Raw genomic sequence first — 16,218 nt, 5'->3', positions numbered from 1 at the left:
AGAGGGCTCCGCACTCACACGAAACGGGGGAGCGGCGCTGGTAAATTGGGTCTCATGGTGTGGCTCTAATCTATTTATTTCAAAACCGGCCCCGGGTTTATGGTGCACATCTTACACCCGGCGGTCCATTTAGTGTCCATCTATCGGTCTAATGGTGACCATAAAAACCGGCATGAAGTGATGATAATCGGTGCACATTGGCGCTCACATTGGAAGCACTTGGCTGGCTGGCTGGCTGGCTGGCTGGCTGGCTGGCTAGGTGGCTGGCTGGCTAGCCAGCGATGACTTGACTCTCCACTGTCGATATCGCATTACCAGAGAGAGAGAAAGCGATCGATAGCGAGCAGTAATTTTGCACGATCAGAAATTATGAATCTGCAACAGCGTGGTGGGAGTATGGGAGGAGGAGAGAAAATGATGCTCGCACACGAACATAGAACTGCCACAAAAGGATCGACAGGTAGAACATCATCAATCCATTCGATCCCATTGCGTTCCACTCAATGACCACATGTTGCAGTCACAGACCACCTGGAATGGACCCCGGGCGGGCGGGCGGGCGGTCTGGGATTGAAAACACATTAAACTCCTGCCTCCTGTGCTCCTGGAGCGGGGGGGCGGTCTGGCGAATGCGAAAATGACGAAGAAAACCTTCACCCGCTTTTCCCTATCATTCCATTAGCGCTGGCATTGAACTCGATCGCGCGAATTGCACTGGCAATGGAAGATTGCTTGATGAGAAACCGACCTGGAACCGCTGGAACGTGTTTTGCATTCCGATTCTGATGGCTTTCCTTTGGCCTCGCCTCGGGCGTTCTGAAGCGATACGATCGTGCTTCTTGATGATCAGTGCGTGCTGTCGAGATTGCTCGACTTAATACGCTGTTTTATGTGTCTGTGTCCGTGTGTGTGTATATGCTCGCATTAAGGCAATCAATTCTCGGCCGGTGACAGAGAGATGCTAATCGTACTAATTGCTACAGACGTAGCGGCTAAAGCGGCGATGGAGCTACGGAAACGATCGTAGCCCATGCCATAACGCGGGTTTATGTAACGAGCTGATTCCGTTCGTTTAAGGACATTTCCAGCGACCAGACCAGCTATAATTCAACCTGATGCGGGGCCTGGGAACCGCGGCCGATAATGTAATCAAACAAATCAAACTTTAATGGCACTTTCACTTGCTGCAAACGGCGGCCGATGATGCCGTCGAAAAAGCAGTAAAATGTTTTACAATTCTGCATAATTCATGTCGAGACGGTGGCGCTGTTTGCAAAACAAAAAACAGAACAGATCACTTCCGACTCCCAGAGGTTAACATTTATTATTCATCCGTCCTGTGGAGTGGCCGCCATCGACTGATCGACGGCGCGACCGTCTGCCAGCTTTCACCAGCTTAGGGTAGCATAATTGTCTTGGCATTCGCGATCGCATAGGCGCGCCGCCACTGGCACTGTCCAGTCTCATCATCCGCCCGGTCCTGGATCATGGATCGCTGCTGGTGCCGTGTTCGGGCGCATGTTTTTAGCGGACCCATAAAGTGGATCATAAATTCGCCAATAGTGATCAAGAAGAGTGCTTTGTGTGCGTGCTGATAGACGGGACCAAACACTAGGCCTACCGATCGTTAAATTAAAACGATTCCATTCCGCAGCCTGCAAACCGAAACTGGGAGGAGCTGAGGTTACGACCACCACTACGCCTGGCTCGTCTCCGGGACAGACAGGCCAGTGGTCAGTGGTCCAATTCATTTATATCCGCGGGAGGCCGCCCAGGAGATGTTAACCATTTTCGGAAACGATTATTGACCGCGCTTTATTGGCAAATGGAACCGGACCACGGATCGAAATAGTGCCATTTAGCGCGGCCGTCTGCCGGTTTGTGTGCGTGCGTGCGTGCGGTAGGTCCGGGACCGAAGCAACACGATCCAATGATCGATCTGTTTCGGGATTAATCGTTTCGCTTTAAATAAGACTAAGCCATCCATTGAGCCCGGTTGAATCGCAACCACAAAAGCAATAGAGAGAGAGAGAGAAACAAGTGCACCACCAAGGCCGAACTAGGCCATAACCGGAAAATATTGAAATTGTCCCCGATTTTCCTGTACTCGCACCAACAGCACCAGCAGCGGTAGCTCGATCGCGATCGCATTGATTTCTGATCGATCGATCGCGCTCGGGATCGGGCCGGCTCCATATATTTTCGGTGCGTTCCATTTCCGTGCCACCGTTTCCGATGCGATTGCCACCCGATTTCATAAATTTCGGACCCACTCCAACATGCCAGAGCAAGCGGTGGCCAGCGGTGGAGCTACGCTTGTGTTTGTTTTTCTGAAGCCTTTGCTTTGCTTAGAAATCTTTCTTCGCGTACCACGTGCGTACTTGCGTCGCCATCACTTTTCACGCTCGATTACACGGGTTCCCTTGTGGTGGCGGCGGCGGCGGCCAAAAAGGTGTTACCTTCAAGCAATGGACGGCAGATGGTCATCGCGCAAGAGTGCGCACCCGCGTCCGGGCAGACGCGCGCGCGCGCGCGAACCCGCGTAATGGAGGGCACAACATCATCACAGGCCTCGTTCCGGCGAAGGTACCGCTAGGTTTCGGCCGCGAATTATGAAGCCAACGGAGCAAAAAAGCAGGACCACAAGGAGGGTCACTCTCTCTCTCCCCTGGGGCTGCTCGTTGATGTCACGCTGATGTAACCAATGCTCACTCGTTCGATCTTTTGGAGCCGATCTTTTTTTTAGGGGGAGAAACGATGTCATTGGATCAAAGGTGTGAATCCAGTGCAGATCGAATTCGGTCGGTCACTTGCGTCAATATTTGTTTCGCTACGGTGGATTGGTGGTGAAAGCTGTAGAACAAATTTCTGCCCTGCCATCATCATGATGCTGATGATCGACTGTGCGACCTAGAAAGGTTGTCACCTTTTAATGATGCCCGGGAATGCGTGATCGTAAAATCATGGGCAAATGAGCAACGCAAATATGACCTGTTTTGTCATTGGCCCGAACGCCAGAAAAAAAATTGCCGACCAGTGTGTAAAATGCTCGACAAACATGCGCACGAACAACACATTTTAACAGTTATTTAAACTCGATCTTCAAACCATCAACGCTCGTTTGATGATTCGTGGTGCCGGAATGTGATTTTCTTATTATTATTTTTGTTGTTTTTTATTTCATTTGACGCCACGCCAACCGGACGGGACCGGTGTGCTAGGGCCATAAAATTAACAGCAAAGATGAAATGGGCACATTTTAATTTCATCAGTTTCGCCGCCACGAAAGCCGCTAAGATAAAGGCCCGCCCCGAGTAATGCGTTCCCCTTTCGATGAATAATGCATGCCCACCCTCCTGCGCCCTTATCTCAATAAATCGCCTTCGCCAACACATTCCAAAGTCAAGAAGCCGAATGTGGAATTGAGCTCTCAATCCACGGCCACATATGCAACAGCGTAATTTGGCGAGATTAACTGACTAATAACTGTTTGCAGAACGGTTTGGGTGCAACATTAACGATCAAGGTGTGGTGGTGTGGCTGTCATGTTTGATAATACAAACCGTTTCGCACTTTATCACGAGTAACGGTAGACTCCGAGCCAACCAATTGGAATGTGCCCAAAGCGTTAGAAAAATTCGGCAAGCCGTAGTTCCGTGGGGTGTGCAGACCATATAATGCATTCCTTGTAGTAACGTCTTGATTTCATCGAGCATATACCACACCAGACGGTGATGTTTGAGTTGTTCATCAGCACTCCGGTCCAAGATTTACACACAAGGCCACGTGTTTACTCCCTAAAAGACTACCTTTGTGCTTCTCTTAAACGTCCTCAAATAAGGGAAGAGATTGTTTGGTCAGCCAGCCTTGGTGTATGCATTCCGTACGCCAGTCGCAGTCTTTAAAATCACCAAACACCCGGCAGTTGCCTCAAGACTATGACTATGTGCAACGGAGAGTGAAGGTGTCATAAGGTGAAGAGCAAACAGTGTAGATAAGGTCTGGATCTCCTGATTCCTGGTGAGCAGATGTACCCAAATTTCGGGGCAATAAAAGATGAATCCACCAAAAAGGGTTGATCAGATGCAAGAGTTCCAGCAGGAACGCTGCGCTAGACCTAGTTACGAGCGTCATTTGTCCCACTTTGACTCGTGAGAATCGTGATTCCGAACCGATGATTCGCCATCTGACAGCATCTCATCAAATGTCATCCATTCACTGCCGAGCCGACGACTCATGCAACATCTCATCTTCACCGCGGTGTCGCCCTCAACTCGATGACGGATTTTATAATTCATACCGTCTCCTCTCCGCTCCGCTACTATTCGTTCTTCTTCCGCTGACTTGACTGTATTATTCGCAACTCACTCGCAACTTGAATTACATTTATCGGGCACAAACGAGCCACCCACGAGCCGGTCTGGCCACGATCATGACTGTAATCATGATGATCATGATCATGATCATAAAATTCATCTCACCAATTCATATCTTTTCCCGCATCAACACCACCACACCAGAGAACAAGCAGCAATTCGTGGATTCACGGGTGGCGAAGGAAAAGCTGAAAGTCAGCATCCAGCACCTCGGCGCTGACCTCGGCTTGCGTGCTGCTGATGCGGTGAGCGAGGGAAAGAAGGAAAAGGCAATCACCCACACACAACCCCACCGGGAGTTGGTCGTGAGGAAGGCAGCCATTGGGTGCGGGTGTTTAACTGCAATTTTTGGAATCGGAATCGAAACGTGGCTTTGGCGGAAGAGCACCTCACACGAGGGAGCGGGGTCAAGGGAAGGGCGGGGGGATCTAATTGCGCCGGGTACCAGGCTGCACTCTCCAGTTCCGGCCGGTTGTTTGACCGGATCTCGGCTGCTCGGGGTGCGAAATGGCGTTTTGGTTTCTCCGGAGGTCCGGATTCAAAATTGGAAACAAACGATCGACCACCTCTCGTTGGTGCGAGCGGCCATCGACTTTTGACTTCCCCAAGTTCAGTCCAGTTTCTCGAGTTCAAGTTTTCCCAGAGCAAACGCTGGCGGTTCGGCTGGAGTGATAACTCACCAACCGGTGGCAGTGGCCAACATGTCTAGCTGTCCTCTTTCTCTCTCTTTCTCGCTCACGCTCCATGATCATGCTTACAATCGATTAAGCAGATCATCATAAATGCGAATGATTGACTGGCAAATACACGGCGATCAACAGAAGCCCTATTGCCACTCACAAGACGCAATCGAAACCGCTCCAGGGCACCGATCGATCGTGCCACAGTGTGTGAGTGTGATTCGATCTCCGCCCTCCATTAATCGAAAAACGGCCCTATTTATGGCCTCAATCAACACGCAACTCCATGGTTTGGCGCCCGGAGGCAGAAGGCGTTCGTTCTGGGCGCTTTGACACCTGGCTCAATTTGTTTCATCCAATGGCTGGAGGTGGTGCATCCCTCGGGAATCTGGTTGGTCAACATTTCGAACCCGAATGCCATGAGACGATACGGCACTAAGGACGCCGGCTGATGGAGCAGCTATTAACAGCTCACCGGAATGGCCTCCGGTGGAACAAGGGAGGAGAAGGGTGAGGAGGCCATAAATAAATTGATGCCACACGCTACCGTCGAACCGTTAAACGATTGGATCGTCCTCTCGTCTCGTCTACCGATGAACCGGTGGATGGCCGTAAAACTGTCCACGCTTAATAGCTTTCGGGGCTTCGGTCGACCTATGCCGACTTCGGATGCTAACTCTCGTGAATATGATTGGGAAACTTTAAAAGATATGATTTGTTACTATGCGCGCATGTGTGAGTGTCTCATGGCAAAGAGTTGTTTAAAAGAATGCAGCTCAAACAATGTGATAACCTTTCTTCTGGGAAGTAGACTTTAAGTTAATTTGATGAAAGAAAGTCAAACCAGACAAGTGGATAGAATAACCCGCGATAAAGAACAGTTGTTTTGCTTCAATTTGTCACGTCAGTTCTTTTGAAATCAATGTAGTTTTAAGAAGACTTTATGGACTGGGTCGCCGTTGGCAATTTCACCACCCCATGATCATTAAACCAACCCACATTAAGAAATAAAAAAAACTCTCATGAAAAACGCTCTTCAAGCGTTCCGCAACAAATTCCAAGCACACCACTAATGAGCGCCATGTTCCGGCGTGTTTGTATTTAACAAAAAAACTATGACAAGAAGCGAACCCATAAGCACCGGTAAGGATGGTCCCGGAAGAAGCAAAAAGCACCCAAAGCGTGTTTATGCCAAGGGGTGTCTCATTCCCGACCGGCCGCGGATTTGCTTTTCCAGCTTCGCGAAGCGGGGGTTTCATTTGAATACGCCACGAAGCCATCGACCTACACCGAGCGAGAGAGAGGGTGCACACAAAAACGAGGGAAATCAATTCGTTCCAAGCGAGATGCTTCCTCCTACAGGCTGGACCCACTGTACCTTGGCACGCATTAAAGCGCTCGCGAACAAATTGGAACTTCGCCTTCGGTGGCACAGAAGCCTTGCCTTCTGTGTGGCTGCTGCGATCACGATCGACACACCGTGGTAGGAGCCCCGTGTGGAGCATGACAAGTCAATTAAGTAACTAGAGTACGCAAATGGAGCTCCTGGAGAGCTGGGAAGCCACACCATCGCAACGCAATCGCAACGCACCGTGCACGGATTGTGGCCGGGCCTGCGATTTGACTCACCTACGTACGATCTATCAGCAGATAGCCGAGCAGCAGCCTTGACTGTTACCAATTGCATTGCAACGCCAGTACACCGTCAAGTGGGTCGTGTGGCACGAGGAGGGCCACAGTCACCGATGGTGTCATCACGGTGTTCTTCGCTCCAGATTGAAATTCCGGTTTCGGCTGCATTCCCGCGTCAAATGGGGCCAACCGCTGGCAGGCTGGCTGGCCGGTGTGGTTAAATGAAACAAACAAACTGAGACATTCTAATCATCATTTCGAGCAGCAAATGGCTCATAAATGACGCCCCAGAATGGGCGGCAAAACACTCTCATCAAGTGCCTCGCCATCCCAGGTCCCAAGTTCCAAGCCCAGGTCTACCGGTCCCACGTCTGGGATCTAAATTAAAACATAACCGCTTCTCCGTGTCCCCTCCTCCCGCTGTTGTCTTATCGTAATGGCATCGATAAATGACTCGTTATTGTAGCTGAGATACTCATCAATCCACCCACAAACACCCGCTTTGGTTAGATCGGACTCGATCGGATAAGATCATGTCGAAGGGTGGTTGTGTGCCAGCCGAAAATTGTTGGCAACTGGAGCACAACATAATCGAATCGAAACTAACCTAGACAACCGCCTGCGGCAATAGACCCCTTCTTAGCTCGTCACCATTATCATCATCATCATGATCGTCATCATTTTGGGCAACAGAGCCATAACCTAACCTGTAATTTTGTCTCTTCTCCCCTTCCGTTGCAGATCGCGTGTGCTTACGGCATTATACAGACACTCCAGGGCTTTCGGTTTTTGGGCAATGTGGAAGTGGTGAACGCTGAGCTGCAACAGTGTATTGTCCATTCCCAGGTTTAGTGGCCCAAGTACCAAGCCTCGCGAGGTGCTAAAGTGTCAACTAGTGTTCTTGTACTGCAACTAGCGCACTTCAACAGCGACAACGACCACGTCGAACGAACGCAGAATGGCGACCTTTCACCAGCGGTTGGTAGTGTTGCTGCTGAGTATGCACCTTCTGGTGACGTGCGTCCTGGCGATCCCATCGCCGGCGACGGCAAGCGCAGCAGCGGCCAAGCACGATGACGGGGCGAAACCGACTCTGGACTCGGACACAGGCGATGATCGCGAGCTGAAGAGCGATGACGATGGGTACGACTTCTTCATGATCGATCAACTGTTCCTCAACAACCCGCAGTACCGCCAGCTGATCAGCGATCTGCAGGCGCACACCTTCGGTAGCAACTGGCGCCGAAAGCGGGACGTCTCGGACAGTGAGCTACCGGATGCGTTCCGTGGTGAGATCACCGAACCGCCGAGAACCTCGACCTCCGTACCTTCTTCGTCTACGTCTACCGCGAGCACCAGCGGCACCAGCGGCAGCAGCAGCAGTACCACCACCTCCAGTACAAGCACCACGACCACGACCAGCACCAGCTCTTCCAGCTCAACTCCCGTGACCTCTACCACCACCTCGAATGTTCCAACGTCGGGAACGTCGGTGTCCGCTGCTGCTACTGCTCCGCTTGATATCGAATCGAACCGTGACATTACCTCATCCTCCACCAACCTACCGAAGGCGGCCGCACTGACCAGCACCAAGGCGGACGTTTCGACGAAAAGCTCTTCCACGACCAACGGCGGCACCACGACACCGCTCGTGACCTCGACTCCATCGCGCGGCTCGACCGTCTCCACCAGCGCCTCGTATGGGTCATCCGGCTCGACGGAACCGCCAACGGCACGCAACGCAACGCTCGAGATGACGACGGCGGCCGCACCGATCCGTGCCAGCACACCGAGACGCCTTTCGCACAAGAACGGTTCGAACAAAAACAAGAACAAACTGTCGTCGACCACCAACAAACCGACCAGCATACCGGTCGGCCCGAACGCGGTCAACGTGAACAAGGTCAGTGTCAGCAGCAATGCCGTGGCCAGCAGCAGCAGTAGCAGCGGCAGCAACGCTGGCAGCACCCCGGCACTCCAGGCCGACGCACCGGTAGCGATCCCGGCGACCGAAAATGGAACTTCCGCTGGATTGGCTGGGAACAACAAAGATAAGGTAGGTCAACCATGAGATGGCACTTTCGTGCTACTCCCCATTCCTTTCTCTCCTCCCGTGATATCTACTGGCTTGGTATCCTATTAAAAACCCATCCAGAAAGCACTATCATCGTATTCGAATTTACTGCCGATAGCACCGTAGCCCTGGATCTCACCCTGGGGATATCTGGGTCTAATCGCGACCACCAACGACGACGACGCACGATGGAGGGTTTGGGCCCCTGTGCGATCCCTGAGCTTTTTCGGTCAATCGGGAGCGAGCGAGCGAAACGAAGAGGAGCTACGAAAAATGAAGCAATAGCCTCGGCCGCAAGTTTCTCGCGCTCCAGATGTCACAAGAAGGTCTCTGTCGAAACTCGGCAGAATGTCTGGATTCCTCTCGCACCGAGCTCTTGATTGGAGTAGGAACGGGACCGTACAGCGTTGAGCCGAAGGTTTATGGGGATCGCAATAAAGTGCTGAGCAAACACAGTCGACACTTTATAGCGGGTCGGGATGATGGGACTTGGAGGCCATCTTCCCCTATTACGTGGTTACTAGCGTCTTGTGATGCAACGCCGTACACCGTCCAGCGTAACACTTTGGTTACTGGTTGTCCGGTTTGTGCGTGTGTGAGACGAGGAATCATTAGATGCATTTCTAGCTGGTTGTGAGCTAATTCTAATTACGCCATAACTCACGCGCTGATCACCGGTGCCAAGACCATTACGGTTCAAGTGCTCTTTGCGTTAGAGCTCTAGCGCAAATGCCGCCTAATTAATTGCTGCGCCACATTCTACCACATCACCATCAACATACAACCCATCCAGGAGGTGAAGGCAACAGCAACGACTTGTGAGGCGATAAAACGTAGAACAAATCGGCACACTCACCCACATTAGCGCCGCACTTCCGGAAAAGTAGGTTGACCGGGGTATATAGCGTTGGGTGCGCTATGCGGTCCGGTCGGTCGGTGATCCATCCACCGCTGTTGCTGTTACTGCGCTCGCGAGAACTTCAAGCGTTAGCCGGACTACGAGGGGGTTTGCGCTTGCGGACCACCACCATTGCGGACTCCCAATACCCTCTTGGTTAAGGCTGGTCAGCGGTAACTTCACCAGACTTCGTTAGTACGCAGCATTTTCGAACGGTGGTTCCTTAACGGTTCATTCGAACTCCGACGGAATCGACTTTCTCCGCTCCACTCCCACTCCTTGTGTTGGTCTATTAAGATTGTAGCTGCATTAAGATAAAGTGCGCGGCCTCGCGAACTATAGCGTAAGGTACGGCACCCTCGTGTCGCGTGCAGATCGGTTTTGCCAGACGAAGGCGGTCCTTCTCGGTCCCGCCACATCCTGTGCACAGTAGAATGTGAATCTATTTGGGCCTGAACATAGACCAAATCTGCAAAAGAGTCGCGGCGACTCGAGCTAGCTGCACGATTCCCTTCCCTGATAATGGAGCGCTCCCTCCTTCCCTGGAGAAGTGGTATTCCAGTGCCAGTCCCTTGGTCGTCGACAGCGGAACAGCTCCATTACCTCCATGCTAGACGACGCTTCTGCGGTGGCTGCAGCACGTATAGAAGGTGTCGCCAGCCAGTCGGCCAATCTACGCGATACGCTAATTAATCGCCCAACTTTAAGGGCACAATTCCAGACGTGTAACTGGTCGGGCTGTCCCTTAGAGATCAGATAAATCGTTCCGCCTCCTCCCGCATTGGTTGCGCTGGCGGGGATGGTGATGCCCCATCAATCGCCCATGATCTATCGTGGCTTAATCGACCATCAGTGGACTGCCCCTCGCCTCTACCCAACCCTAGGCATCTCCCGGTGGCCCCGGTGTCTTTCGCGATGTCTTCCGCACATCGACAACACCAGAAGGGTACGTCCGGGGTGTGTACACCAGACGACGCTGGACCGTCCTAGGAGCGATAATGACCCGTAGGCGTGTCTGACGGAGCGAAGAACACGGAAGATCCGTGGCATTCTCGTGATTGCGCCACTCACTTGGCCGTGGCCCTGGAACCGGGGAAGGCCAGGAGGTTTGTGTCAAGAACAACGCATCGTTGCGCATAGTTTGTACGTGTTGCGCGCGTCAGAAGATTTACGAGGTGACTTTTACTTCGGCCACAGCGTAATTTGTGCTGGGCGACGCAATGGTCCCCGGTCCTGGTCCCGGGTCCCAGGTCCCAGTCCCCCGGGCACACTAGACAACGGACGACCGACCCGATGAGTAGCGGCTAGCGGCACCGTTAGGTTGTGGTTGCGCCATCCCACACTGTCACCACTCACACGCTTCCGGGAAAGCCGGCCTGACCGCAGGATGCAGGAGAATGTGGAATGTGTGTCAACTTACCCAACGCCAAACAAAGCGTCTGAGCCCGAGAGAGAACGTCACTCGGCGTCGCGGGGCCGGTTATGAGATGAGCTCATTATGTAAACGAACTATGGGACACACCGATGCGACAGTGGTTCAGTAGAACGCCGTCCGCCAGATCGATCGATGACCACGAACCGTGGTGGCTTCCGTGTTCTGGGGCGATCAGAATCGGTCCTACAGGTCGGAGAATGTAAAACGGTTTTACAGAACCGCTTTCTGGGCCGGTCTTGCCGCGAGCAAAGGGGTCTAGTGTTGATGCTCGTTGACAAACGCCGGTCAAGTGCGCTTCCTCGATCGCTCTATCTGGTTTGTTAGGTGGCGATGGCAGTAGCATAAATTTTCCCAGACCGCTTTTAAAGAGGGTTAATAGTTTGGCGTTACAAGTGTGTACCGAGAGCCAACAAGCGGACTTTGTAATCTGTAATGTTTGTGTTTGCTCCGGGCTCGGGGCGCAGTTTCTCGTTTGAGATTTTCTATGAAGATATTCCGGAAGCTTTACAGTTTGTAATGCTCTTCAACATACTTAAAAGCTGCACTTGGAAGTTATTGATCGACGTATTTGCTCCAATTGCTACAAGCTAAGGCTATTGCTTATTCCCTTGTATAATCCTTGTAAATACGGTTACTGCCTACAAAGCACTACCTAAGTCATTCAACTCATGGAGCATGGAGTGTTCAGCTCTATGTTCTTCTGTTGGCCACCAACGCTGGGCTAACGAAAGGTTAAGCAGCATATTTTGAAATAATAAGTGGTCTGTTGAACCACACAACTGCCTAGCCGACACTCCAGACACTTCTCACGGGCCTCATGAACTGTAGCAAAAGTGAAAAGCAATAAAACAACAATACATTTACCGCTAACCGCGCTGCCTAGGAAGTTGCGGCAGAAAAAACCGGCGGCCAATAATGTTCGTCTGTTTCGTCTGTATTTCATTTGTTCCGCTTGGAAGCAACAAATCTGCAAACACCATCCACGGCGTCTTACGTCATTCGACCACCACTAACCAACCATACTAGCTGGTAGCGTGCGTCGCGATGTGAAGAGAAAAGGAAGGACGTCGAGGAGGATCGCTTCGCGAATCCTCCATCTTCCGTCCAATTATCGCCACTTCAGTGTGAGCGACACAACGAAAGTGATTTGTAAACAAACGAAGACCCACAGCCCCAAGCGAGATGTGGTGGATTCAATGGATGAAGTGGCCACGTCACTGGCCACTGGGGTGTGGTAGCATAATTGAACGCCAGCCATGCTTAAGTTGCCATTGGGCATAGGTCCCAGGGGGTGGGAAGCATCTCTTAACTAGAGCCTTGGAACGAAGAATCCCCGACCCCTTCACCCGAACCATCGACTTCGATCGCAGTTGAAGAATGACCCAACCGATTCGCAAACCGATCACCGATGGCGATGGTGAGGAAGCTACGGTATACATCCAGCCCTAATTGGATAATGACCGCAGCAGCCCCTGGAGCCACCAACAGCTATTCAGCCAGCCCGGGCCCCGGGGATGTGTGCTGAAAGAATCACATTAGAATCACCTTCGTCGAGTCGTGGAGTCTACCCCTTTGGCAGAGGAAGGAAACTGCTGCTCCCTTCTTGCTGCCGGCTCCAGATGTGATCCAAAAAAATGGAAGCCATTCCGTGTCCGTGTGTCCGGCGCTTCGAATACCGGACTTCGTTTCGAATTAAATTTAATTACACAAAATTGGATGATCTAATCAAACGCTGGATGCTGGCACCATCGCGTAGATCTTCTCCGCGGTCGAAAGGGAGCTCCCTCGTGCCATTGACCAACGGTTTTCCTCGTGGACCAGACCCGTGGTGTGATCTAACGCAACCGGAACACATGATGAGCTCACTCTCGGCCGCGTGTGTAGACGCTTTTGGCCCATTCGGCCATTGGCATGTCCCGTTTAACGGGCGCTCCGGTAATCAGCAGAGATAACATCGCCATTCACGGAGCCAGTTCGGATCCGTACCAGGCACATACGAACCAAACAACCTCGAAGCTCAGCGCTTTTTTAAAGGGTTCGTAATCAAATTTCCGGACCCAGACTCAGAAGCGGTTGCATTCGAGGTTGGATTGAAACGTTTTCAAGCGGAAACACTCGATAGACTTTGAGTCACACACACACACGCATCCATATATGGTGTGTTCCGCCATCGGTGGCAACTGGGCCAATGGGACACGCTACCACCCTTTTTGAACGAACTCTAGGAAGTCTCCTCTGTCTCATCTCCTTGCATGCAGACGACGACGTGAGTTACTTGGCACAGAAGGAGAAGCCCATTTTTCGGTGGCGGCGGCTGCTGCTGGCGCCGCCACTCGTCGTCACCGTCGTGGTCGTCGACACCGTCGTCGTCGTCACCGTCGTCGAGACCATCGTCACCGTCGTTACCATCATCGTCGTCGTGCCACACGCTGACACACTTCACACGACACGCCACGCCGTAGAGGTTGAGCATAAAATTTGACGTTTATCATCGTTTCACCCTTTTTCCGAGGAACGAACTAGGGACTCGCGGTGGTTGCGCCGCCGTCATGGATGCACTGTCATGGGAAACGAACCCCACCGGCACTCGGGGTCCTCTCCTTCACCCCTTGGAAGGCACGGATTTCTGGTGCACGCGAAGGTGACTCCGGCAGACGATGGAAGTCGTTTGTTGGTTGTCGTAAGCGGCGGCGCTTGAGGGATATTGGAGGGCAGACTGCAACGCGCACAGAACACGCGCAAAAGTGCTCACGATCTACTTTTGACGACAATTATGCTCCATCAAAATCACACTGTTTTAATTATTTCATTTTACGTGCGCACTGCACTTTGGCCGCCATTGCTTCGGTCGCTGGGCGGTCATATGTGACGACGACGAATGAGTACGACCGATGATAACGGGGCGGGAAAGGAAGACGAAAGACTCCTCTAATGCTCTTATCGTTCGTATCTCTTGCATCACGTTTTGTTCTCGTTTTGCTCATGCCGGCAACTCATCCAGTTATCTCACATCATACAACAAATGGGATCTGTGTTCTCGGCCATACATTAACAATGTGAGTAAAAGGACTGGCTTATGATGAATGTCACATAAATACTCACATCACGAAAGCGCGTGACGTACTTTGAAAACTAATGCTAACGCAATTATGTTGAAAATTGAGTGCCAATCTAATAACGGTTCACCGCTGCACGATTAAAACTGTTTCCTGAAATGACATCAATCGAGCAGCTTCCACATTACATAATTTACATTTAATATGCTCGCGATCTAATCAAACCACACAAGCGAGCGCGTAATTGAGTGGCACATACATCAATCTAATCTCGCCCCGTGACCAGCATCGTACGGCACTCGATAGGACCGTGCACCGAGAGATGACTTCATCCAAATCAATCCAACCAGCACCAGCATCGAACGGTTGCTTTACGACTTGTTACAGCATAACAGCATGCGAGGCTCGATTCCATCGATTCCAAGACCCTAGGAAGGTCGTTCTTGGTCGCTTAGTTGGAAGATGCGCCTTTAGAGCCGGAACAAAACCGGTCAGCGTACATACACACATACACACACACACCGGTCACACCGGTTTCCAGGAGTAGTGCGTGCTCTGCTGCTCATCAACCCTTTTGCGCTTGTGCGCTGATTTGTGGCCTAGCCTAGGCCCTACAGACAGGTGGTGACCATTGCGAGGCAGAGCAAAAACCAATTCCCTTCGCGCCCAAATGCCGTTGCAAAAAAAAGAACGTGCGCGACACGTTGTCAATCAGCTGAAGATGGTCTTCCGGTTGGTCGGTCCGTGGCTGACTTATCAGCGTCAGAAGCGTCGTTCGATGGCAAGCAGGTGGCGGTATAAGGGCCTAACATGGGGAGCTAATTGCTCGAAAAGATGAATGACCAGCGCCAGCAACAAACGTCGTGCCAGTGAGGGAGCGGGTTTGATCTTGTCCGTGAACCAATATCGGTAATAGGGTGTTACACAATCCCACCAGCACTAGTGTGCGTGTTTGAAACAGAAGTAAAATCACTTGAGAACCACTGTTGCAGTTGCCAGAGACCGGTTGCAACGCCACGCCACGACAGAGACGAACTGCAGCAGTGAGAGTTGCATTTTCTCATTCCATTCGCGCAACGACACACGCAGTTCTATGCTTAGAATACGGCGGCTCGCAATAGAATGTATGTAACGGACGTAGAAAGTAGAATCGTTCAAATTCCCTTTTAAACAGTTACTCGCGATGAAGGAAATTCCATTTCCCCCTCCCTTTCCTTCATTGCTCACCGCGTCCGTGTCGTGAGATGGGGTTATTGATTTCTGAAAACGTAGTTGTAAACTCATCGAACTGACTAATTGATGCTGATTAATTATGATGCTCCCGGCCAACATGACTTTGCAGTATTCTTGGGGCAACATTTTTCACCAACATTATGATTAGCAATTCAAACCGCTGGGCAAAATAATGCTGCATTTCATGTAGAACCCATCGCTCGCTCTTAACGATCTGTTTTCCCATCCGAGTTTTACTAAGAATTTCCCTGAAACGCAACGCCCGCCAGACAGCCAGTACGCGCGCAGATGGGCGCGCCGATGCTGCTACCACGCAGCGGTCTCTCGGCAAAGATGAAATTGCCAACCCCAACCCGGGGACTATGATTACATCCCGGGATGATGATGATAATAACAAGCTCTACGTGAAATAGATGATTTATATGTATCCACAACATAACCGTTTTGCTGGTGTGACCATCGACGCCGCATTCCTTCGCTCTTTTGCTCGTCGTCGTCGTCATCGTCGTCGTCGTTGTGGTCGTCCTGGTCGGCGTACCATGCGTTCTCGATCGATTAGCTTCGCACTTTGCTAGTGACACAAGCCGCTTGCGACATGGGTTCGTCGTCTAGCAGGGCAACGCAGCGCAGTCCCGCAGTTTCTGCAGCGAAGCAATCGCGGAGAAAAAGTTGTGATCTCTGCCGACCACCGCGGTACTCCACCACCGGCATACCGTTATTAGCGTACTAGAACGATTGAAATTAAACTTTAATGATGATTGTTTGCGACCGCGGGCCGAGGTGACATGGGTTCGCGATCCCGGAGGCCGCTTTGTGCCACGCTTCACTCTTTCA

At 51.6% G+C, this 16,218-nt stretch overlaps 1 protein-coding gene across 1 annotated transcript; it reads left to right on the top strand.

The window, feature by feature from the left end:
- The first annotated feature begins 7,646 nt into the window (after positions 1-7,646).
- LOC125950948 (putative protein TPRXL) lies at positions 7,647-8,759 on the top strand. Its single transcript, XM_049679353.1, has 2 exons — positions 7,647-8,029; positions 8,111-8,759. Exons 1-2 carry the CDS (start codon positions 7,647-7,649, stop codon positions 8,757-8,759), a joined length of 1,032 nt encoding a protein of 343 aa, XP_049535310.1.
- Positions 8,760-16,218: the final 7,459 nt, after the last annotated feature.

The sequence above is a fragment of the Anopheles darlingi genome, chromosome 2 (assembly GCF_943734745.1).
Source record: "Anopheles darlingi chromosome 2, idAnoDarlMG_H_01, whole genome shotgun sequence".
Classification (NCBI taxonomy): domain Eukaryota; kingdom Metazoa; phylum Arthropoda; class Insecta; order Diptera; family Culicidae; genus Anopheles; species Anopheles darlingi.
The sequence above is the reverse complement of the archived record's forward strand: the minus strand, read 5'-3'. Positions and strand labels throughout refer to the sequence as shown.

Bases quoted from the DNA above. Each gene is read 5' to 3' on its own strand.
- LOC125950948 (XM_049679353.1), top strand. From the start codon at position 7,647: ATGGCGACCTTTCACCAGCGGTTGGTAGTGTTGCTGCTGAGTATGCAC. The intron at 8,030-8,110 runs GTCTACCGCGAG...GACCACGACCAG, and splicing joins TCCGTACCTTCTTCGTCTAC to CACCAGCTCTTCCAGCTCAA.